The sequence below is a fragment of the Gopherus evgoodei genome, chromosome 2 (assembly GCF_007399415.2).
Source record: "Gopherus evgoodei ecotype Sinaloan lineage chromosome 2, rGopEvg1_v1.p, whole genome shotgun sequence".
In the NCBI taxonomy this organism is placed as follows: Eukaryota; Metazoa; Chordata; order Testudines; family Testudinidae; genus Gopherus; species Gopherus evgoodei.
Window position 1 is genome coordinate 202,641,429 of NC_044323.1, and position 22,742 is coordinate 202,664,170.

The window sequence follows — 22,742 nt, forward strand, 5'->3', positions numbered from 1 at the left end:
AATATTTCACAGAACGAGTGAAAAGCATGTCTTTAGCCCCCAAGATTTGTCCCTGCCAAGTTTCACTGCCACAAACAAGAAAAGTGTTAAAGCTTCTAAGTAAAAAAGTCACAGGCATCTTTTATAACTGAAAGTTTTAGGCAATCTAAATGTAGGGGATGCTACCTGTTTGCAGATAATCTGCAGAACATTAAAACTGGCAGAAATTCAGTTATTGAAGGCATCTCTAACAATACTTTCAGCACATTCAGGTACAGAACATAAACCCATTTAATCTTGAAGTTATCACGTAATGACACTACATACCAGTGATCACAAAAAACAAGAACAGTTTGAGACCTTCCTACATAAACTACAACTTCAATACAATTTAACACTGTTGAAGTGCTGCACTGTGATCAATCTGAACTTTGCTGTACAGTGCTCTAAGGCCCTGATCCTACATCACTGCAGTCACTGGAAATCCTTCCATTGACTTCAATGGGTACGGGTACAGGACCAGGACCAGGCCCTTGGTCACCTGAACAAACTTTACTAACAAACTTCTTATTGGAAACAAGAGCGTTGTGGAGTTCAAACGGCATTTCTGAGAGCATGCAGATTACTGAAAAATGTTTAAAAACCAGGCTCAGACAATCTTCTATATACACAAAAGTCCATCTGTCGCAGATAGGCAACTGTAACTCAGATTCATGAGCTTGCCCTAGTTTTTGGTAGTGTCCTGCACACTTCTAATAATTAAAAAATAAACATAAAAAAATAGTCGCCACAATGGTTTTACATCACTCCAACTTGTACCAGGATGCAATTTCTTCTTGCTACTTCCAGTATTGTTCTTTTCACTGTTGCTTTTCAAATGCAAAAACCAAGTAAATACCTATGAAAGAAGAAAATATTTAAAATTTGCATTACTTTCTGCTCTCCAAAGGTTTCAAACAAACACAAACATTTCCCTCTCTCCTAAGCTGTTGCAGAACAAATTCTATTTATTAAAAGAAACTGCAACAATGGCTACCCCATCAGTTCTCATTTCTTATTACAGCAAATTTTTAAAAGCAACTTCTAGTATTGCACCTGCAACTTCTGTATGCAAAAACCCACATCTCCATTCAAACGTATTTTTGTATTTAAGAGGCGGGGTTGGATTTCTTCTGAAAGCATAACCACAAATCTAAGATACAAAATATGAATCTAAAATAAATGCAAAGTAACTATCAATAAGTATTTTAAATGCAGTTAGTAATACAGTATTATCAGCTTAATTCAGGGGTGGGCAAACTTTTTGGCCTCAGAGCCACATCTGGGTATAGAAATTATATGGTGGGTCATGAATGCTCACCAAATTAGAGTTGGAGTGTGGGAGGGCTCTGGCTGGAAGTGCAGATTCTGGGGTGGGGCCTGAAATGAGGTGTTCAGGGTGCAGAAGGGGGCTCTAGGGTAGGGCATGGGTGTGGGCTCCGGCTGGGAGTGCCGGCTCTGGGGCGGGACTGACTATGAGGGGTTTGGGGTGTAGGAGGGTCCTCCAGGCTGAGACCGAGGGATTCGACGGGTGGGAAGGAGATCAGGGCTAGGGCTGGTGTGCAGGCTCCGGGCAGCGCTTACCTCAAGCAGCTCCTGGAAGCAGCAGCATGTTCCCTCTCCAGCTCCTACACGGAGGTGCAGCCAAGCAGCTCTGCTGCGCGCTGCCCCGACCACAGGCGCTACCCCTGCAGCTCCCATTGGCCACAGTTCCTGGCCAATGGGAGCTGCCAGGGCAGCATGCAGAGCAGAGCTCCCTGGACACCCCTACACATAGGAGCTGGAGGAGGGACATGCTGCTCCTTCCGGGAGCTGCACAGAACAGCCCACTGTCCTGCTCCCCAGCTGGAGCACGGCAAGCCCCAGACCTTGGTCCCCAGCGGGAGTTTCGAGGGCCGGATTAAAACAGCTGGCGAGCTGGATACAGACCACGGGCCCTAGTTTGCTCATCCCTGGCTTAATGCAACATTAATTGCAGTTAAACATTCACATTTCATTACAAGAGTTCTTGACATGCCACCTTAACTCTGCTCCCTTTTATGTATAAGGGACAGTCTTCAAATCACAATTTATTCGATTTACAGGTGCACATAAGGTAATATCAACCCTAAATTTAAAGACTTATTTCTATATAGTGGGCAGAATTAAGGCTGTGTTCAACTCTGTACAATTAAAAATAAGGAAATCTGACTAAAATCCAAAAGAAAAATTTAAAGTTTGCTTATTTTAAAAAAGTAAGACCTGAAAACATACTGCTGGGTTGGAGTTTACAGCTACTAGCCAGCATTTGTCAACTGCACGATGTACCTTCAGCGCAGTCTTGGCTAGAGTGACACCCCTCAGAAATACTTAATTTGTTATGTCAAAGAAAGATATATGGGATAGTGAAATCTGTGGAGACCCATATGTTTTATAGTAACAGAGACGTTCATTTATTATGTCAGAAAGTGCTGCAAGACCAATTTCTTATGAGAACAAACAGAATCCAATTTGACAGTTATTATGGGCTTCCAGCTGGCATCAAATATATTTGTTTATGATAAGATAAGTCATTGCCAGAAGGTTGCTCAATCTATACAGTAAGCCTGAATGCCTTTTCCAGCAGTGAAACAAAATGTTATTCTTTTTAATTGATCAAGCTATGACTATATCCTACTCCTTATAGGCACTATTCCTCAATCTCTCTCTAATGGAAAGAGAAAAAAATACTTTACAAAAATGTGAAAACCCACATTTATAAGATTATAACAACTGCTGAAAAAAAGAAAAATCTTGTAGTTATAGGAGTTTTCCATGTTTTCCCTTTACAACTGGACTGATGTATGTTTATCTAAAATGAAACAGTCATAATAAGATAACATTAGTTTGGTTTGTACAATCAAAGCACTAAAGGGAGTAAAGAATTATTTGAAGAAAATTAAGTCACCTGCTCCACATGAGAAAAATTGTGACCCAAGACTGTATGAAAACTCACATGATAAATAAGGCCTTTTTTTTTTTTTTTTAAAACACACTTCGGAGGATGCCAACACATACCAAACTCTAAAAAAATATTAACCTGATAGTATATGGCTTTTTGTCTGCCATAAGTTATATGAAAACTGTCTCTCGAAAGGAAATACTTTTTCTAATCAACTTTTCTTCTTCTTTGGAAAGAATTTCAGAAGAAAAAAATGTTTAAAATTTTGTGATTTAGAAAATTTTCTATGACCTCTCTCTAAAAACATTCAGAACGTATGTAACAATGTTGTATTACTTAAAAAAGCCTATACAACATCAGATTGCAGCCTCTATCACCCTCAGACTTCTTATTTTATTCCTCACCTGCTTGTGTCTGAAGTATAACAACTACTGAGAAAAGCAATATGCAATATCAACAGCCCTCCAGAAAATAATCAGGTTTGCTTGATAATTGCTTGCTAATTTTTACTTGGTTCTTTAATTCACCTCAAAAGTTGAAATTTCTATTTTATTAAAATTTTACAGCACAATCAGAAAAACAGCCTGTGCTAAGCTAAGGTACAAGGTGCCAAAACACTTAAAGACCAAATCTATCAGCCTTCAGGGTTTCCATTCCATCTTCATTACATAAAAAGCCTTCTCCCAAACTATGCATTTATTCCTCAAAGTTTTGAGCACTATAAACTGCTTCTGTTAAGTATATTTAAATTGAAACCCAGTTATAGGGAACTAAATCCATATTTAAGCACCTAAATTGAAAGGAATCTGATTTTCAAAGCTATTGAACATAAAAATGGGTACCTTTTATTTAATGCTTAACCTTAGGTCACCAAGTTTGAAAGTATCTGCTTAATAGTTACACTTATTCACAATATCCAAGGCAGTCATGTTATTTATTAAACAGTTTTGATAAACAATAGTATTCAAACTTTACAAACAGTACTTACTTGTTGCTTCCCATTCAGATTTACTCAAGGTTCCCTTTAAAGAAATTGATAATAAGGCAATATCACAAATGGAGTATGATAAAATATAAATCAAACATTCCCCATAATCATGAATATTTTAAAGTTAGTAACAAAAATACTTGTCTAAGAAACCAAGCAGCTTTTTCTTTACATAGGTGATTAATTAAATTAATCTATCAACTAATAGGGAAATTTCTTTTTCAGTCATCTGCAGGTTTGAGGTAATAATTTAGCTAACTCTTTTATTCAGTTTTCCCCCCTTTATATAGGGTTTTATGTTACACTATCACTACATTTTTACTATAAAGATCAGACCTTTATTTAAATATATCAATGAGTGGATAAACAAGTGCTAGAAAAATAATCTCAGTTTAAAGGGAAGAATGTTTCAACCTATGACTTACATTCTTCTACACGGATACGCTACCCTTTAGTATAAAGGGCAATTAAACATCAGGTGTCTTGTGGAAGAGAGCGGGTATTGGTCATTCTAAACTATAGCTGTTTCTTTGAAGAACACAGTAAGTTTTCCATTTAATTTTAACACTGATTTTTATAAAATTTAATATGCTATTAAATAAATTCTCTACTAAGACCCTAATTTTCTGAACACTTATATATGTACTTTATACAGATGAAGAATTCAATTGACTTCAATCAGGGCCGGTGCAACCATTTAGGCGACCCAGGCGGTCGCCGAAGCTACTGGGATTTGGGGGGCACCATTTTCTTCGGCAGTGTCCGCGGCGGCCAGATCTTCGGCCATCCTGGTCGCTGCCGGCATTTAGTTAAGCAGCCACGGCGTGCTTGGGGAGGAGACGGGGCAGGGGTGAGCTGTTTCACTTTTCCCACCTCCCAGGCTTGCGGCGCCAATCAGCTTAGGTGCCACAAGCCTGGGAAGCAGGAGAAATGAAGCAGCGACGGCATGCTCGGGGTGTTCATGCGCGGAGCAGGGGTGAACTGGGGCGGGGGAGGGTGCCTCAGGGCGGAGGTGGCAAGCTGCCACAGCAGGGCGCCCCAGGAAGGGAACGCAGGGGGGGCGGGGGGCGCAAGGTGGAAGTTTCGCCTTGGGTACGAAACATCCTTGCACCGACCCTGACTTCAATGGAACTGAAGTTAAGCAGAATCCTAAGTGTTTGCAAGTCTAGACCCTATGTTTCACTGAGCACATTTTGCTTCTATCACTTAAATAAAAACCACTTACCAGAGGTAACTTTGGTCTGCCATCTTTCATGAGCTTTTCTGCATGCTCATAATCATCAGGTTTATCAGAGACAAGTTTGGAATTATCATTTGCAGGATATGGCTGAAGAAAAGATGTAAGTTACTACATAATGACTAGATGTTTAAAAAGTGAACCAAAAAAGGTGTCTCCTACATAAGAGTATGCCTACACTCAACTGAAAATAGGCTTGTGCCACCTGACTTTAGCTAACAGGGCTCAAGTTAGGGGAATGTTTAATTGCAGTGTAGACATTCAGGCTCAGGCTGGAGCCCAGGCTCCAGCCCAAATATCTACACCACAATGAAACAGCCCCTTAGCCTGAGTCCCACAAGCCAAAGTCATCTGGAACAGGCCATGGGTTTTCAATTACACTGTAGACATATCCTAAAAGATACCTTAAAGGAAGCTCAATACCTATCAAAAAAGTCAATCTGCAGTTATTTCAATGCCTACCATTAGATATCCAAGTCTGAAAATTTAGTCTCATTATTTGCCTTCTGGAAAAAAAAATTAAACCAATTTTTATGCTCAAGCAGATGTATATGAAATCCTATTTAATTATGTCAAACAGTGAACCAGAATTGACTACTACTTACTGCAGAGAAATGATAGATATGTATCTCTATCTATAGAGCTTATCGATCACATTCACTATTGTAAGACTGTCCCATCACTGTTCTATAATAGGGTAAAACCGATAAGATTGAAGTGGCTGCCGAACTGTTTGCTCCAAGTACTGGAAATGAAGTCCTATGCAATTCTGAAGTTATAAAAATAGATGAATGTTCAAAAATGAGACATGACATAGCTATCATTTTAAACAAAGTTACCAATTGAAGTTTTAAAATAGATTTAGTACTTGTGAAAGATTCTAGATACCAGAAAGTGATTTTTACTTATTCACAGTTCAGCTGTAGGACAGGTACCAGTACAAGTTCCTGCACACTGCCAGGGCAACTCACCATAGTCCTGTTCTGAAGGTAAAGCTTCTAGATCAGGACATGAATTACCCATAGAGGCCCAATGCTAGAAGAAGTATATCTACAGTACAAAATTATGTAAACCTATGGTATGTCAACACATAGCCACCACAGTAATTAAATCTCTTTTGCATGTCCACACTATATTCCTTGTGTCGGCGGTGCATGGCCTCACCAGTATAGCGCTTGCACCGATTTACTGTTAGTCTGGGGCACTGTGGGACAACAACAATAGACGTAAGCAACGCAGCGTCTGTACGGACATCTACACCTAACTACATCGACCTAAGCACTATGCCGGTTGCGGAGGTGGAGTTAAGTCAGCATGGCAGGCAAGTTACATCGGTAAGAGTCACATTTTAGTGTAGCTGTTCAGAGTTATGTTGATGTAAGCTGCCTTATGTTGACCTCTGTAGTGTAGACCAGGGCTTTGTCTAGTATACTATCACAGCTATCAACTTGGATGGGCATCAGTCATCATGTTTAAAAAATAAAAAAGTCTACAAACACAATAAACTACTATCATTTCTCAAAGCCATCACAAAAATGTATATTGCATCTGTAACACATAATTTATATAGTATTTACATCTCCAATGTGTGTCCTTTCTTGATGCTGCCATTGCAAAAACCTTGCTTCTGACATTGTAGCGTTCTTTTCATCTCGATAGTTAATCCAAAATACTGTGGCAAAACCATATTCTCCTCTCTGATCCTTTTCCCCCTCCTTGAATCCTTTCATTAGCTTCCTTGCAAAATTAACCTACCATCCCTGTCTTCATTTTTCAACACATCTTTGTTCCTGTTCATACATCTTTAATCTTGTTTCCTCTTATTCTCAACTCTTGCTCTTCATTCTGCTCACTCTAAACTTTCTGCTCTTCCAGTATAAGCAAATTCTCTCCTGACAGATTATGGCTAGGTCTTCACTAACCAAAAAAAAGGTGTGCTTTTATTATGGTGTAACTAATGCTGGTTAGCTATTCTGCTGTACAAAGGCCCTGTAAAGGGAGACAAGGCCCTTTAGTTTTACTGCAATGTAAACTAGGCAAGATCAACCACGGTCAGGAGTGTGTGTATAGTGCTAACCTCTCCGGGTTTGGAAAACTGACTGAAGCTGCAGAAGATACACACACACACTCCCGTTCCTTGGGGGGAACCAAGGGTAAGTGAGACACTGAGGGTAAAAGATTTCTGCTGGACATAGCTATAAGACTAGTTATGGATTTACATTTAAAAGAATAATTGTCCTGTATATACCAAGTATTTATTTTTGTACACATAATTCAATTCTTCCTCGGTTTTCTAATAAATAGGTTTCTTGCACACAAAAAAGGTAATTTTATGACAGACAACAGCAAGTCCTTCTATTCCAATTCTTTCTCTTGTTTATAATGGAGGCATCGGACCACTCTTTACAATCAACAGTTATTTATTAGCACCAGATATTACAAATATATACACACACACACACCCCTATATAAAAAGTTAAGCAAATATAATACAAAGCACAAGTGTGTAGAACCTGTTAAATGGAAATTACAAGTATAACATGTATAGTTGCCTAGTAACCTAATATAAAAACTTGTCCTCAACAGAATATACTTGAAACTCGTTAGCTACAAAATTTAGATGATTAACTGCTTTCAGCAGCATGCCATAGGAACTATTTGACTCCTACAATGCCAGCACTTGACTAGTGGTCATAATTTATTGCCCAAAGCTACTGTTAAACTAGATCAACCCCAGCAAGAAGCAAAACATTATTTAAATGAAAGAATGAGTTTTTTAAAATCAGCATTTTTATATTTACCTCCAAAGCCTGCATTCGCTTTAACAGCATTTTATTTTCCTCATTCTTAATCTTTTCTTCGTAGAATTCCCGAAATGTCATTTTGTAGACTAGTTTCATGCCATATTTTTTTGCCATTCTGTGAAAAAGCAACAAAAGCCTGAGTTTATCATAGTTGATAGTTTTGAATCACAGGGACACCATATGGTCTTCAGTAGAACTGAAACTTCTAACGTTATATATTTATGGCTTTTATCAGAAAGACTGGAAAAGTCCACATTGCCATCAAATATCCATTTTCAAGGAGTTATGTCACCAAAAATTCTCTGCTCTAAGCCTGGGTATAAATATTTCTGACTTGGACAGAGCAATTTCTCTTTCCTTGAAACACAAAAGTTTTCATGACAACTCAATCTGAATTTGGAGTAAAAAAAAAACTTATTTTTTTTCTTTTGGCATTATGCCCCTGCATCAAAATCACTACTATGACCCCTTGAACCCATGAAGAGTTCTATCAACTTAAATGGGATTCTGCACAGGTCTATATTAACAGAACCTAATACAGACATGGAATACAAGGAAACAATGAGACAGTATTGGTCACCATGATAGGCACTAGTATTAGCATACCTGCAGTCTAACTGTTGTCAAGTTTGAGGCATCACTGCAAAGGCGAGACCTTTAAGAAGGGATTTTAAGGATAACAAGGTAGCTTTGCGGGTGTTTACATGGATCTAAGAAATTAACAAGTAGGCACTGAAGGCTGGCATTACTGGCCAATCAGCAGGAGCTGACATTTCAATAGTAAATGACAGATGACTAGTAGGGTAGGGATGGGCCTTGAAAGCGAGCACAAACATCTAATGTTTGATGTGAGAAAGGGAAGCCAGTGAAGTGATCCAAAGACAGAAGTTACATGGTCAAGGCAGCGGGCTAGAATAATATTCTTTGCAACAGCATTCCAAATGGATATGAATGGGCAAGACTGCATTTGTCAAGGCTAGAAAAAAGAATGTTGCAGTAATGGAGACATGAAATGGTGAGAACCTGGACAAGCTGTATGGATGGATACGAAAGGCTGTATCTTACATGTAAGAGAATCTATAAGATTGAGATAGAGTCTGGACGCAAAGATCTAGAAAGGTCTGAGTCAAAGATGAAGGACTGATTATTGACGTGGGCAACAAGCAAGATGGTTGTGCTTCAGCCAATGATTTAAAAGTCACAAGACAGAGGCCAAGATTTCATTTTGGACAGAAGGATGACGGCCCAGAGGGAAGAGATAGATCTGAGAGCTGTCACTATAGAGAGGATAGTTGAATTTGTGCTGCAGAGGAGATTATCCGAAGTGTAAAGAGAAAGAGACCAATGACAGAGCTTTGTGGAATCCAGACAACATTGGAGGTGGGGAAAAGGTGGATACACTGAAGGACTTGCTGAAGGGACAATTAAAGAGGTAGGAAAAGAACCAGAAGAGGACAGAGTAACAGAAATCATGGGACAAGAAGAGCATGATGACGGTGTCAAAGGCCACTAACAGGTCGAGGATGAAGAGTACTGGTTCTGAGCTTCACCTAGGAAATCATTAAAGACTTTGTCAAGAGCCTTTTCAGTGGAGTGCAAGGGGCAGATATTAGACTGAAGAGAGTCTCGGATGGAACTGAAGGAGAGAAACTACAGACAGCAATCTAAGGCTACGTCTACACTACAGCATAAAATCGAAATTACTAAAACCGGTTTTATAAAACCGATATTATAAAATCGATTTTATGCATCCACACTAAGGCCACGTCCACACTACAGAATAAAATCGAAATAAAATCGATTTTATAAAACAGGTTTTATAAAATCGATTTTACGCATCCACACTAGGGCACATTACTTCGGTGGTGTGCGTCTATGGTCCCAGGCTACCATCGATTTCTGGAGCGGTGCACTCTGGGTAGCTCAGTAAAAGAATGGGACCAATAACTTCGATTTCTGTCCACACTAACCCTAAATCGATATAGTAATATCGATTTAGGGTTACTCGTCTCGTAGTAATATCGATTTTAGGGTTACTCCTCTCGTTGGGGAGGAGTACAGAAATCGATTTTAAGAGCCCTTAAAATCGATTTAAAGTGCCTTGTAGTGTGGACGGGTACAGCGTAAAATCGATTTAACGCTGTTTAAATCGATTTAACTGTGTAGTGTGGACCAGGCCCTAGATAACATTTTCAATTAGCTTAGGCCTTGTCTACACTATGACGGGAGATTGAACTACGTCAATAATGTAGCTGAAGTCGACATACTTAGATCTACTTACCATGGGGGTCCACAATATGCTATGTCCATGGGAGATGCTCTCCTGTCGACTCCCCTTGCACTTCTTGTTCAGGTGGAGTACAGGAGTTGACAGGAGAGCGATCTGCGGTTGATTTAGTTGGTCTTCACTATACCTGCTAAATGGACCGCCGATGCATCGCTCGCTGCGCATCCCCCTCCAATAAGTGTAGACAAACCCTCAGACACAAAAGGGAGATGGGACAGTAGTTGGAGAGGTAAACGGTGTCAGGAGTGGCATGTTTTATTTCTTTTGGGTTTAAGACGGGAGAGGTTGAAGAATGCTTGTATTATGAGCAGAAAGAGCAAGGGGTTAAGGAAAAAAAGTAAGGGAGGAGATAAGTATGGGTGAGAGAGATCAGGAGATGGGATGGGTTCAGTGCACAAAGTGGAGAGGTTAGAGGAGGAGACAAGGGAGAAAGAAGAGAATGTGGGAAGGAAAGGCAAGCTGTGGGCAGAGGAAGGTCACATCTTTTGTCAATTTCTGAAACTTATTTAGTGTTAGATTTTTTAAACTCTGTTTCATATATAATGAAACAACTTTTAATTAAAATTTATTTTGTACATATGTATACATTCTTCCCCCTCCCCAAGAAGTTAGCTGAAAGTGAGATTTTTAGCTAGATGCATATTTACATATCCTCAAAACACAGACCATAGAGCAGTGTTTCTCAACTACTACTCTGTGGAAGCCTCCTGGGTGCATGAGATTTCAATGACACAGTTTAGGAAGACAGCAGGTCAGTCCCTGATATCAAAAAGTTGAGAAACACTGCTGGAGTATATACTATTTCAGAGGAAGTCTCTGGAGGAAAAAATTTGGGCTTTTTACCTTCTTTAGCTTCATTATGATTTAAAAAAAAAGGCCTGAAAGAAAGAACACCCATTTCACAATTAACCCTAATAAGAGTTCTGTAAGACAGATTATGCCTTCAGTGACTCCCGTGCAGCCCTACAGCCTGCAATTAGTTGTGCTTTAGTAAGCATTTATATCAATAGACTGACAAGTCTGAACAGAATCCTCAGCATTCTTAGATATTTTGGCTCTACAAGCCTAACAGTGGCTTTTTTTAATTCTATCCACATATATCACATGGGCAGATCACTTCACTTTTTTAGTGATACTTTTCAGAACAGAAATGCTCCCTGAAGGGTAAAATCCTGGCTCCGGTGAGTCAAACAGTTTTACACTGACTTCAACAAAGCAAGGATTTCTCCCCAAGTATCTTAGCATTTTAAGTAATAGCAGCAGGGGAAATGAGTTCATTCTGAGGCGCAACTGAAATTAGTAGGGTCCTGCTAAAAAACATGGAGGCCTTAAAATAGTTGGCAGTACACCATAACCAATTTACAAATACCATAAAAATATAAAGTTTTAGCTACCTGATCAAGAATCTGAAACACTGTTTTACACCAGCATCTTAATTTGGGGTTACTACTCAGGATCTGAAGATAGATTTTTTATTGCAAGAATTTTCACTACCAATACTCCAAATATGAACCAGATATGAGAGAATAATAATAAAGCATTTTAAGAAGTATATCCTGATATTACAGTAATGCCTGCTGGTAGATTTCTGCTAGACAAGTGCTTATATAATTCTTCAAAAATTGATTATATAATGAAGTCAGAAGTAAACTTACTCTATCAGCAAAGGAAAATAAACCAAGAACTCAGGGACATCAACAACTCCTTCCAAGTTAAAGTCATACTTGCAGCCAAACAAGGGATACTCCCCCTTCTTCTCAAACTGTACGGTGTACACATCATTCCCAAATGAATCTGTTTCTGAGGCTTCAAGTCGCTTTCTACATAAAAGATACATAAAAAGAGTAATCATTATAAATACACTGTTATTCCCATTTTGCAGATAAAGAAACTAAAGAGAGGTGCAGGGACCTTGGACAAGGTCACAGAAGGACACAGTCCATTCCAGTGCCCTATTCTCTGCACTGCACCATCTCCCTTAATAAATTTAGCCATCAATTAGGACTAATATAAAAACATGGGAATGAAAAAGTTTTTAATCAAATTTCAACAATCTGAAGATAATGGGTTATAACACTCAAAGGGGTCAAGAATTAGACAAACATGGAAACTGAACTCTTTATCCTTTAGAGGCAAGTCAGGGTTAGAAACAGGCAGATTCAAAAGTGTCATAGAGGAAGCTTGCAGCTACAGCCCACATTGTACTTGTTTTGTTACCAATTAAATCAATACAGAAGCATTACGTGCTAGGAACTGTAGTACCCTGAGGGCACGCCTCCCTATGAAAGATGAGGGTGGATGCAATCTGCTCCATTTTTATTCAAGTTACTATATGCCTGACTCTCTCGGCAAGCAGGCAACACAGGCCCTCAGCTGGAAACATTTTGCTGCAAAATACATCAAGGGCACCCAAAGAGTGACTCTCCTTTAATTTTGATAACATTTCATACAATTTTAAAAATTAATAGAATGAATAGTACTTACACAAGCTCAAAGCTATTTGGAGTTGTGCCAATAAAATACCCTCCAGGACAGAGATTCCCGCAAGCATTTTTAAGCATCATGTCAGCCTGTTCATATGTCTCAAATGAGTAATGGTAAACAAATTGACAGCTGCATATGTCGAAGCACATATGTGGATCACTGTAACTGTCAGACAGAAGTTCCTGAAATGGATTAAAAAGAGTTATGAGACATATACCAAAGGCTGCAGAAACAAAAAAAGTGGTTTGTGTTAATCCTCCAGCAGTGCATGCCAATCCCAGAATCCAAGTACTTGAAAGAAAAAAAATAAAGTTTATTTCCCTCTTCCCTCAGCAAATTCAGACATGAAATACTGCTTGGTAGAAGGAGAAATAAAATGAAATAGAAAGCCCATTAAGTTACAACTATTAGTTTCCAAAATAAATTCTAGTATTTTTACTGAGAGTTCAGCTGCAAGTGAATTATGGCAAATTTTATTAAGATGAATTTTCAGTTTACAAAATTTGTTGATATTTGTACATGTTTTTGTGCTTTCTAAATAAAAACAGCAAAATACATGACTTCAGTTTTGAAATACATTGATTATTTTTGACCTAGTAAATTGTATCATTTTTAATCACATGGTTTTATTGCATGCACTTGCACACACCCTTTCCCCACAGACACAATTAATCTGTGATTGCTAGAATGAGTCCTTGGAATTTGAGTCAGACTGGTCTTTCCACAAGCCTTGCTACAAGAGACCAAAGCTGTGAAAAGTTATCAAAATAAGTTCTAAATATAAGCAATATGGAAAATAAAAATGCTACTGGAAAACTTCATGCTACTGAAATGCAACATATTAGGTGAAGATTATTTAGTCCTCCTAAATTAAAGTCAGAAAGTCTTCCACATTTGTTCTGGGGGTAGGACAGAACACGGGCCCATCAAGACAAGTGTTTATAACTTCCCTAGTGGCTATGTAGCAACAGTTAGCAAAATTTTAGGAATAATATGACCCCACTAGTTAGTGGGGAAATTGAAAGGCACCTCTGGTAGGTGAAAGATGTATTCATCCTTTCAAGAGTACATTACAAAACAACAAAAGAGCTTGTCAGAACTCGTTTTAAGCAACTGTTCGTTAACTTATATAGTTCTAATGATTATGTAGAAAAGCCCTAAATTAGAGACTCAGTGTATAGCAAGCTGGGGTGTAAAATCTACAGCACACTAACCTGCTGCGTGCTAAGGGGCCAAAGTGTGTGTGACAGCAGAGTCCACACAGGCAACTAGTGCATTGTACGTTTACAGCCTCATCTTGCCACACACTAAGGCCTGGTCTACACTTGGGGGGGGGGAGGGGGAAATCGACCTAAGTTATGGAACTTCAGCTACATGAATAATGTAGCTGAAGTCGACATACTTAGATCTACTTACTGTGTGGTGTCTTTATTGTGGTAAGTTGACGTCTGACAGTCCCCCGTCGACTCTGCCTACACTTCACACTCCGGTGGAGTACCAGAGTTGACGGGAGAGCGGCCAGCGATCAATTTATCACGTCTAGACTAGCCGTGATAAATCGACCCCTGCTGGATTGATGGCTGCCCAGTGCATTATGTAGACAAGCCCTAGGTCTGCATATAGACAAGCCTTTAGTGCAGGGGTGGGCAAACTATGGCCCGCGGGCCAGATCCGACCTGCCAGACATTTTAATCTAGCTCTCAGGCTCCTGGGGGAGCGGGGTCTGGGGCTTGCCATACTCTGGATCGCCAGCCAGGGAGCACGGTTAAGGGCTGCTCTGCATGGCTCCTGGAAGCAGGGCATGTCCCCTCTCCAGCTCCTTCAAATAGGGGCAGTCACGGTGCTCACTGCTCCCATCCCAAGGGAGGGCGCCACAGCTCCCACTGGCCAGGAACCACAGTCAACGGGAGCTCCAGGGGCAGCGCCTGCAGACAAGGCAACACACAGCAGAGCCACCTGGCCGTGCCTCCATGCAGGAGCCGTTTGGGGGACATGCTGCTGTGTCTGAGAACCACTTGAGGTCTGCACCCCGAGCCACTTCCCCTAACCCTCTTCCCTGATCCCCCTCCTGCCCTCTGAACCCTGGAGGACCCTCCTGCATCCCAAACCCCACATCCCCAGCCCCACTCCAGAACACACACCCTTGCCCCAACCCCCTGCCCCAGCCCTGATCCCCCTCCCATCCTCTGAACCCCTCAGTCCCATCCCAGAGGACCCTCCTGCATCCCAAATCCCTCCTTCCCAAACCAAAGAGCCTGCACCCCCAGCCAGAACACTCACTCTCCCCCCTGCACCCAAACCCCCTGCCCCAGTCCTCTCCCACACCCTGAACTCCTCATTTCTGGCCCTACCCCAGAGCCTGCACCCCCAGCTGGAGCCCTCACCCCCTCCCGCACCCCAACCCCCAATTTTGTGGGCATTCATGGCCTGCCATAAGATTTCTATACCCAGATGTGGCCCTTGGGCCAAAAAGCTTGCCCACCCCTGTTTTAGTGTAACAATTAAACCTTAAAGTGTTCCCTCCTCGAAACACTCCTGAATTTTTACTCTAGTCACTTCCAACATTTATTCAAATCAGAATGCCAAGAAACTAGTTACAACACTAGTAAATAAATAAAGCAGAACAACTGTACCTTGGAGCTATCAGCTGTTATAAATTCTGCACTGAAAATGTATTCATTAGAACGACACCGGGCTTTCATGTCAGCATACCGCTGTTGGCACTGTTGCATGGAAACTTCAGCAATATCTATAAAAAAAATAAACTGCATACACAAACTTCTCTTCAGATAGGTATGGGTGGAGTTAGAGCTGATCTACCATAGTATGAGTAAAAGCTGGTTTTCAGTAGCTATGCTCCATTATGAAGTTTTATTTATACTTATGTGGACTACAAGGAACTAGGCACATTAACTTATTACACACATACTTGGTACTAAAAATGGCAGAGAGCCAAACCAACGTCCTTAATTTTAATTTATCCCTCATACAATAAAACAGAAATTCCACAGAATGTAAGCTTTAATAAAAGAAATTTCTAGCCATTACAGTTGTCGTGGAAACCTTCACAATGTGAAGAGATTGACAGATGTAAAAATGATGCAGTGTTGTCTTCAAGAGTTTGGAGAGAACTCTAAAGAGTTCTAAGGCCTTGTTAGACTGGAAAAAAAATGACACTCTTGACATGGATGGATACAGTTCAACTCCGTGGGTTTTTGAAGTGCTACTGAAGGTGGTTACTTTTTCTTTACACTTGCAGATAAAAGGTGCTTAGTTGAAATTATTGAGGACATTCAGGGCTGCTCTGTGCTACAAAGTAGTGACAGCTTGTGAAAAATTTCATGCCATGGGTGATGTAATTAAGTTGATCTAAGCCCTGATATACACACCACTGTAGTGTTTCTAATGTAGACATACCTCACTGTCAGCAGTAAGAAATTTGTCTAGTGTAGACTACATCTAAGAGATGTGAATGCCACAGGCATAACTGCTGACTGAATAATGAGGACAATGAGAGAGTTTTAAATACTATTAGTGTGCAATGTGTAACTGGTTTAGACCATTAGAGGAAGTGTGTACACAAATCAGTTAACTGAACATGCAAATGGCCAAAAATACCCAATGAGGGTAGAAAATAACTGTGGTCCTCGAGATATCAAGAATAATTTTCCCCTCTCCATAAAATACATAACTATTAGTAAAGGACTGTTACTATAAAGAAATTTTTAAAATATACCAGATTTAAACAAAAATGCTATTTAGATATGGTAAAAAGAATGAAGGGTTCAGTCAATCAGATCCCATCTCCTCCTCATAGCTAATTCTGCAGCAAAGACAATTCCAACCCTGTGATAGCATAGTAAACTGAAAAAATAAAAATTAGCCTTTTCCCTAGCATTATAATTTTTCTCAGAATCTAAAATCTCTAAAAATAGTTCCCTGCTTTTTCCATAGTAAAGATAGTTTTCAGGATAACACCAATGCACTTGTTTTGCAGTGTTATATTGCCAGTATCTTCCTTTAAAACTTCCTTGATAAAACGCTCCAGTAACTGGAAAGCAAATTTAAGATCAAGATTATACAACTCTGTATTATTAATTCTGTAATTAATGGTTGATTAATTTGATTCTGTAATTAAGTGGTGACTAACGGTGTCTACACTATCGACAGTGCAACTGAACACTGATGGCTGGCCTGTGCCAGCTGCCTTAGGCTCATGAGGCTCGGGCTAAATGGCCATTTAATTGAGGGGTAGAAATCTGGGCTCAGGCTTCCGCCTGAGCTCTGGGACCCTCCCAGCCAACAGGGTCCTGGAATCCGGTCTGCAGCCCAAGTCCAAACATCTATGCCACAATTAAACAGTTCCTTAGCCTAAGCCTGTGGGCTTTTAACTGCAGTGTAAATAAACGCTCCATTTTTCATGGCGATTTTAAACACACATTTTTACTCGATTCCAAACATTCACTTTGTATTTATGAGGTAAAATGGATAACTGAAAACACACACTACGCACTTTCCCCTCTGTTTATGCTAACAAACAGTTTAACCAGGAACCATTATAAAATGAACATCATAAAAAAAGCCAGGGAAGAGCACTGAAATGAAGTTCCCTCACAGCAAGCACAGCATTTTTGGACATATCCAGAAAGAAAGGAATGAAGTGTCGTGTTCATGGTACATGCATACATTTCCACAGAACCTTTTGTATTGTCTCTAGAAAGTTACTTTGCCTTCTTACCTGTGCACACAAGTTTGCTGATTTTGCCTTTTTTCCATTTAAGCAGGTCTCCACCTTTGCCACATCCCAGATCCAACACAGTGATATCTCGCTTCTTACGTCGTACCTTTTCTATAAATTCACCTACAAAATAGAAAGCACACATTGAACTAACAATGAAGCCTCTTTCATTATACAAAGTTCCCTAAAGCACAAAGTCTGGTATTTTAGAATTTCAAAATTCATTGGAATACTACGTTAGAGTTGTTTAAAAAAAAAAAAAAAAAGTTTGATTCGAGCTCTGTATATTTCCTTTTCCGGAAGTGTGTTTTTTTTAAGTGTGTGTGGATGGGTGGGGAGAGGGGTGAGATTTTTTTAAAAACACATTTTATCAATGTCATAAAAGATTTGGAGGGAAAAAAAGGAATGAATGCTTCCTGGGCTGAGTGTTGTGTGTGCAGCATAAGCCAAGCCTTGGGAAGGAAGGGGTGTTTTATAGGACAGAAAAAAAGCAATGTGTTGCTTTGTTTAACCCTGAGCCCAGAGGTGATTAAGAAGCAGGACTGACAAAATACAAAACTAATCTCATCCAGAATGAGGTTGGGTATGAATTATGAGCATGAGAGAGCATTCTTTTAATTAAAAGAAGGAATGAGGTACCCTAGTGGGTCTAGGAACACCACTGCGGACCAACTCAGAAACGGGTGGAGAGTGGAAAAAGGCGACAGAATATAGTATTTTTTTGGCTGCCATCATATTGCAAATTTATACATTTGATTCTCTCTTTACTACCCAGTCTAAGTTTTAGTAAGCATTACAAGGATTCTCCTTTCCAAAGAGTATTTTTTATCCCATGTGTGTTAGCTTGCATTTTTCAAAGTGGAATTTCATTTTGTTGCTTTTTATCCCTGGTATTACCCTCTCTAGGATCCTACATTATTTCTCTGCCCTAACCATTGTTAGGATCTTATGCAAATTTCATTGATGTTAGTTTACTCCCAGTACATTCACAAAGTTATTAATTAAGCCTACGCCCAACAATATTCCTTCTGGCATACCTGCAGACCCTTCCTCCTCAACTTGATACTTCACTACTTCTTATCCTTTGTTCAGGGTCTTTCGGACAGTTTTTAATCCATGTTATAGAGCATGCACCCAAACAGATTTAAATTAATTCTGAATAGGATTTCAAGAGACACTACACAAATGCTTTATAATAATCTAAATATTACCCCTCGCTGCTTTTATCCATTAATTTTTTAGTGCTATAAAATGAATGCTATCAAGTTTTCCCTGGAAAAATCTTTTCTTTATAAATCCCTGGCACTTACTTCCCTTGGCTCTGCTACTCTTTATTTACTGATTTCTCTTAGTATTTGTTCCTTTACTTTACTCAAGTTTGAAGGTAGATTTATGGGAAAGTAAGTACCAGGATCACTTTTCAGAGTTACTACATTTTTTTTCCTCTAATATTTTGTAGTTTTTCTATACTTTTAAAAATTATTGATCATACAGCAAGTACATTTGTCTTCCTTCACACTCTGACACATCAATGTTTTCAAATACTTAAAATGTACATAGTATAAAATTATTCTACATATGAAGTAATAATACCTCTAAAGGAAAAGATAATACAAAATGAAATATAGGACTTCTATGGGAGATTTTACAAGAACAAACTAACACCTGAGAAACAAAGATTCTGTTTGCATGCACATGTTACTTGGGGAAGAAGGGGGGGGGGGCAAACTACAACAAGCAGATTAGCTTCTAAACTTAATATTTATCAAGTTTTCAGGAGCATCAGCTGATGTTTAATGTTTTAAACAAATCTGACGTGACCATAATGTAAGAGTATCTTATCAGGACTGGGACTCCCATTGTACTAGATGCATAAAAGCACATAGGAAAAAGGAAGAAAAATCAATACCTTGAAAAGCTTGCAATCAAATTTTAAAAGAGCTGAACTAAATAATTTCCTCTGAGTAAAGATACGCTGTACTGAACACTAGACAGCAGAAAAATGTTTAGCTGCAGTTTTAACATGACCATGATTGTTTTGCAATGACCCCAAGACATATTTGAATGTAATCAAGACAATTAGATACACTGCAATAAAATATAGTATAATGACTAACTTTTCAAGTGAGAACAAAAGCAAGCAATAAAAGGAGTCATACCAATGAGAAGACTCTTCATCCAGTTATTAAAATTTCTGAGGAAAAAAATGCGACTCTGGCTACGTTTTTCTAGTCCAACTTCTTGAAGTTCATTGTAATGTGCAGCTACAGTTTGCCCATGCCCTTCTTCCAAATGCTATACACAATGGAAAATAAGAGAATCAAATGAGAGAGTGTGAACAGACTTCAGTGTTTAATTAAAAAGACTGATGTTGAGCTCAAATTTTTAAAACACATAAGTAGTAATGGCAAAGTTTACTGGTTTCATTTACATAAGACTATTTCCCAACTCCTCCCTTGATCACTGCCTCAGTTCTTTAATTCCAACCAAAGAGGAGGACACTCTTTAATACCTAAAATCATTAGTATTATTAGTTATTTGTATTGCTAGAGCACTTAAGATCCCTAGTCATAGTCCAAGATCCCACCGTGCTAGACACTGTACAAACCGAACTGGCCAAAGTGGTTTCTGCTGAGTGATTCAAGGCATCTCTTCATTGCAGAAAGATGGTTTAAGTTCTTGAATGCTATTCCCATTGTTCACTGAGAGAATTAATTTCATCCCAGTGAAGCCATGGATTTAAGGGCTGTATGTACATTCTCCAAAGGTTATTCCAAAGTAGAACTTAAAAGTTTAGTATCAGAAATCCATTCTGAATTCACAGCCTTGGGGTACGTCTAAACTACAGCAGCATAGCTGCGTCACTGTGCTGCAGTTGTGCTGCTGTAGCACTGTAACGTAGATGCTTTTTACATCAAAGGAAGGGACTTTTCCATCAATGTAGATAACCCATATCTCCAACAACTATGTCAATCTAGCCACCTCTACACAGTGGGATAGGCCGAACTAAGTACATTACACAGAGTTCAAAAATTTTACAGCCCTGAGCCATGTAGCTGTATCAACCTAGAAGTGTACCCTAAACTCAGAAACCCTTTCTAAGTTTAGATCAACAAAAGATACATATGCATGGTTCATTTAATCCAACTGCCAGCTGGAGGGCCGGAGCCTCAGACCCCGGAACTCGGGGGCTGGATTAAAATGGCTAGTGTGCCAGATCTGGCCTGTGGGCCATAGTTTTCCCATCCGGGTTTAAAGTCTCTCATCATTCTAATTACCATCTTTCTTCCCAGTTCCTTCAGTTCCAACATAATTCTGTACTCAGTTTTCAGACAATAGCAGCAAATGCTAAAATTAATTTTTATGTTAAGTGGATCATGAGATACTAGCTGCTAAAATCTTAAACATACACTGTAAAAATGCTTGTTATAAATACTTTAAGGATCAATAAACTTCTCTAAACCCACACCCTGAAATAAAGATTTAATACCTGCCTATTATCTATTTTCAGTTATGTCTGACCAGTACTTACCACTTTTCTAGGATGATCTTCAAGTTCTGATTTTTTCTTTTTTGATGTGCTGTCCTCATGGTTGCTAACATCTTCCTTTTCATTTCCAGCACGATGCCCTTTACCTGAAGTTGTATTATTGTCATCCGAACTGACAGCAGACTCTGCCTCTGAAGCTTTAGATGCTGTTCTATCTCCTTCCTCAACTAAGCTCTTTTCTAACTCTTGTTCTTCAGCCCTGCTCAAATCAGACATGTTGGAGATTATTCTTCTTGTTGCTTGATCAAATAGGAATCAATGTTTTTTTCATGAATAAATTCTGTGAGAAAAGTGAGATTTGACTTTCAGTTTACAATTTATGCTTGTTCTCCCTTACATTATAAAAGCCCCATACCTAGTGCTATAGAAACAAATTAAAATCAGTTTTTGCTACAGAGGGCACACAATCTAGCCCTCCTATTCGATTAGTCAAAAGAAGACAGCAGGTTAAAAAGTAATATTTTAAATTTATTCAATTGGGTTTAACACAGATAACATCCAAGTTACCATATGAGTCTCTCTCTCTGTTCCAGTTTGTTTTGAGCATTTGACAGGACTTTGGTACAGCTAGTTTCACCTGAGCGGCTCTCCTGTTGGTGTGATTCTGTCTCACAAAAGAGAGGACAGAAAAAAATTAATATGTGTAAAACAAGGTGGTCAAAAGCAAGGGCTGGGAGAAAGGTCGGGGCTGGCATAGCCCAGGTAAGGGCCAGACACTCCTGTCCCCAGCTGACTAGATTTCAACCTGACGTTTTTCAGAATCTAAAGCCAGAAGGGACCATTAGCTCATCCACTGGGTCTCCCTCCGCACCTCGGCTCTGCTCGGCTAGGCCCAAGGCAGCCCGGTGACACCACCCCCCACGTTCTGGCCCGGTCCCCGCCACTCGGGGAGTCTCGCGCTGGCGCCAGGCCTAGGCCCCAGCAAACGGGGAACTAGGGCGGGGCTCCGGGCGGCAAAGACCCGCCCCCCACCCTCTGACCCGCGAGCAGTAAGAGACTCTCGGCAGGTCACCTTCACGAACCAGGCCCCTCCCGCCCCCCCGACAACCGAGAAGGGGGCGGAGTGATGAGGATGGAACAGCTCCTCCTCCTCCGCCCAAACACCGGGCCCAGGCTCCGCCCCTTCGGCCCACCCGCCATCCCTGGGCCTCTCTCTGCCCCGCCCTCGCAGAGCACATGCGGAGGCAAGCGCGAGCCCCATCCCGTTCCCCGGCAACAGCGCCCTCGCGCACCTCCCTCTTCTGCGTCCCACCTGGCAATCAGCAAGCGACGCCGCTACGAGCCCCTCCCGCCCTGCACCACTTTGCCCCGCCCCCTTCCTCCGCAGCGCGCGCAGCCCTTCGAGCTGTCTCCTCCCCTGCGGTGCGCGCGGGAACGTGAGCGTCGGCCCCGCCCCCAAACTTCCCGCTCTGCGGAAAGCAAATGACTCGAACCGCGGAAGCGGCGCGGGCGCACGGAAGCTGTTTTCTGAGGGGCGGCTTCGCGCTCCGAACCCGGCCCGTAGCCCCCACCCGCGCGCGGCTCCTCGGGACCGAGGAACGTACTGGTCTGAGAGCCTGCGCAGCGATCACCAAACCAGGCTTTCCACCATCCTGTTTGCGGAAGTGACGCACATAGAAAGCTTTGCGATGTTTATGTCATATCCGGTGAGGGGAAAGAATGAGCCGCAGTGGGGTGACAAATGCGCACGCGCATACTTGACTCCTTTCCAGTCTC

At 40.5% G+C, this 22,742-nt stretch overlaps 1 protein-coding gene across 5 annotated transcripts; it reads right to left on the reverse strand.

Annotated features, from left to right (window-relative positions):
• Positions 1 to 206: 206 nt before the first annotated feature.
• On the reverse strand, positions 207 to 22,662 carry RNMT (RNA guanine-7 methyltransferase). 5 transcript variants are annotated; one of them, XM_030552683.1, is made up of 12 exons: positions 22,279 to 22,367; positions 21,534 to 21,630; positions 21,009 to 21,306; positions 19,636 to 19,771; positions 17,477 to 17,599; positions 15,372 to 15,487; positions 12,739 to 12,920; positions 11,910 to 12,074; positions 7,965 to 8,082; positions 5,152 to 5,253; positions 3,927 to 3,960; positions 207 to 877 (listed from the first exon to the last, which is right to left on the reverse strand). In XM_030552683.1, exons 3-12 carry the CDS (start codon positions 21,240 to 21,242, stop codon positions 840 to 842), a joined length of 1,248 nt encoding a protein of 415 aa, XP_030408543.1. In that variant the 5' UTR covers positions 21,243 to 21,306; positions 21,534 to 21,630; positions 22,279 to 22,367; the 3' UTR covers positions 207 to 839. The 5 variants fall into 5 exon arrangements, with proteins under 5 accessions (XP_030408543.1, XP_030408544.1, XP_030408542.1 ...); XM_030552684.1 differs by lacking the exon at positions 22,279 to 22,367 and adding an exon at positions 22,259 to 22,278; XM_030552682.1 differs by lacking the exon at positions 22,279 to 22,367 and adding an exon at positions 21,838 to 21,979.
• Between the last annotated feature and the right edge of the window lie 80 nt (positions 22,663 to 22,742).

Bases quoted from the DNA above. Each gene is read 5' to 3' on its own strand.
- RNMT (XM_030552683.1), bottom strand. From the start codon at position 21,242: ATGTCTGATTTGAGCAGGGCTGAAGAACAAGAGTTAGAAAAGAGCTTA. The intron at 8,083-11,909 runs GTAAGTTTACTT...GCTTTTTCACAG, and splicing joins TATTTTCCTTTGCTGATAGA to AATGGCAAAAAAATATGGCA. The intron at 3,961-5,151 runs GTAAGTGGTTTT...ATTTCTTTAAAG, and splicing joins GCAGACCAAAGTTACCTCTG to GGAACCTTGAGTAAATCTGA.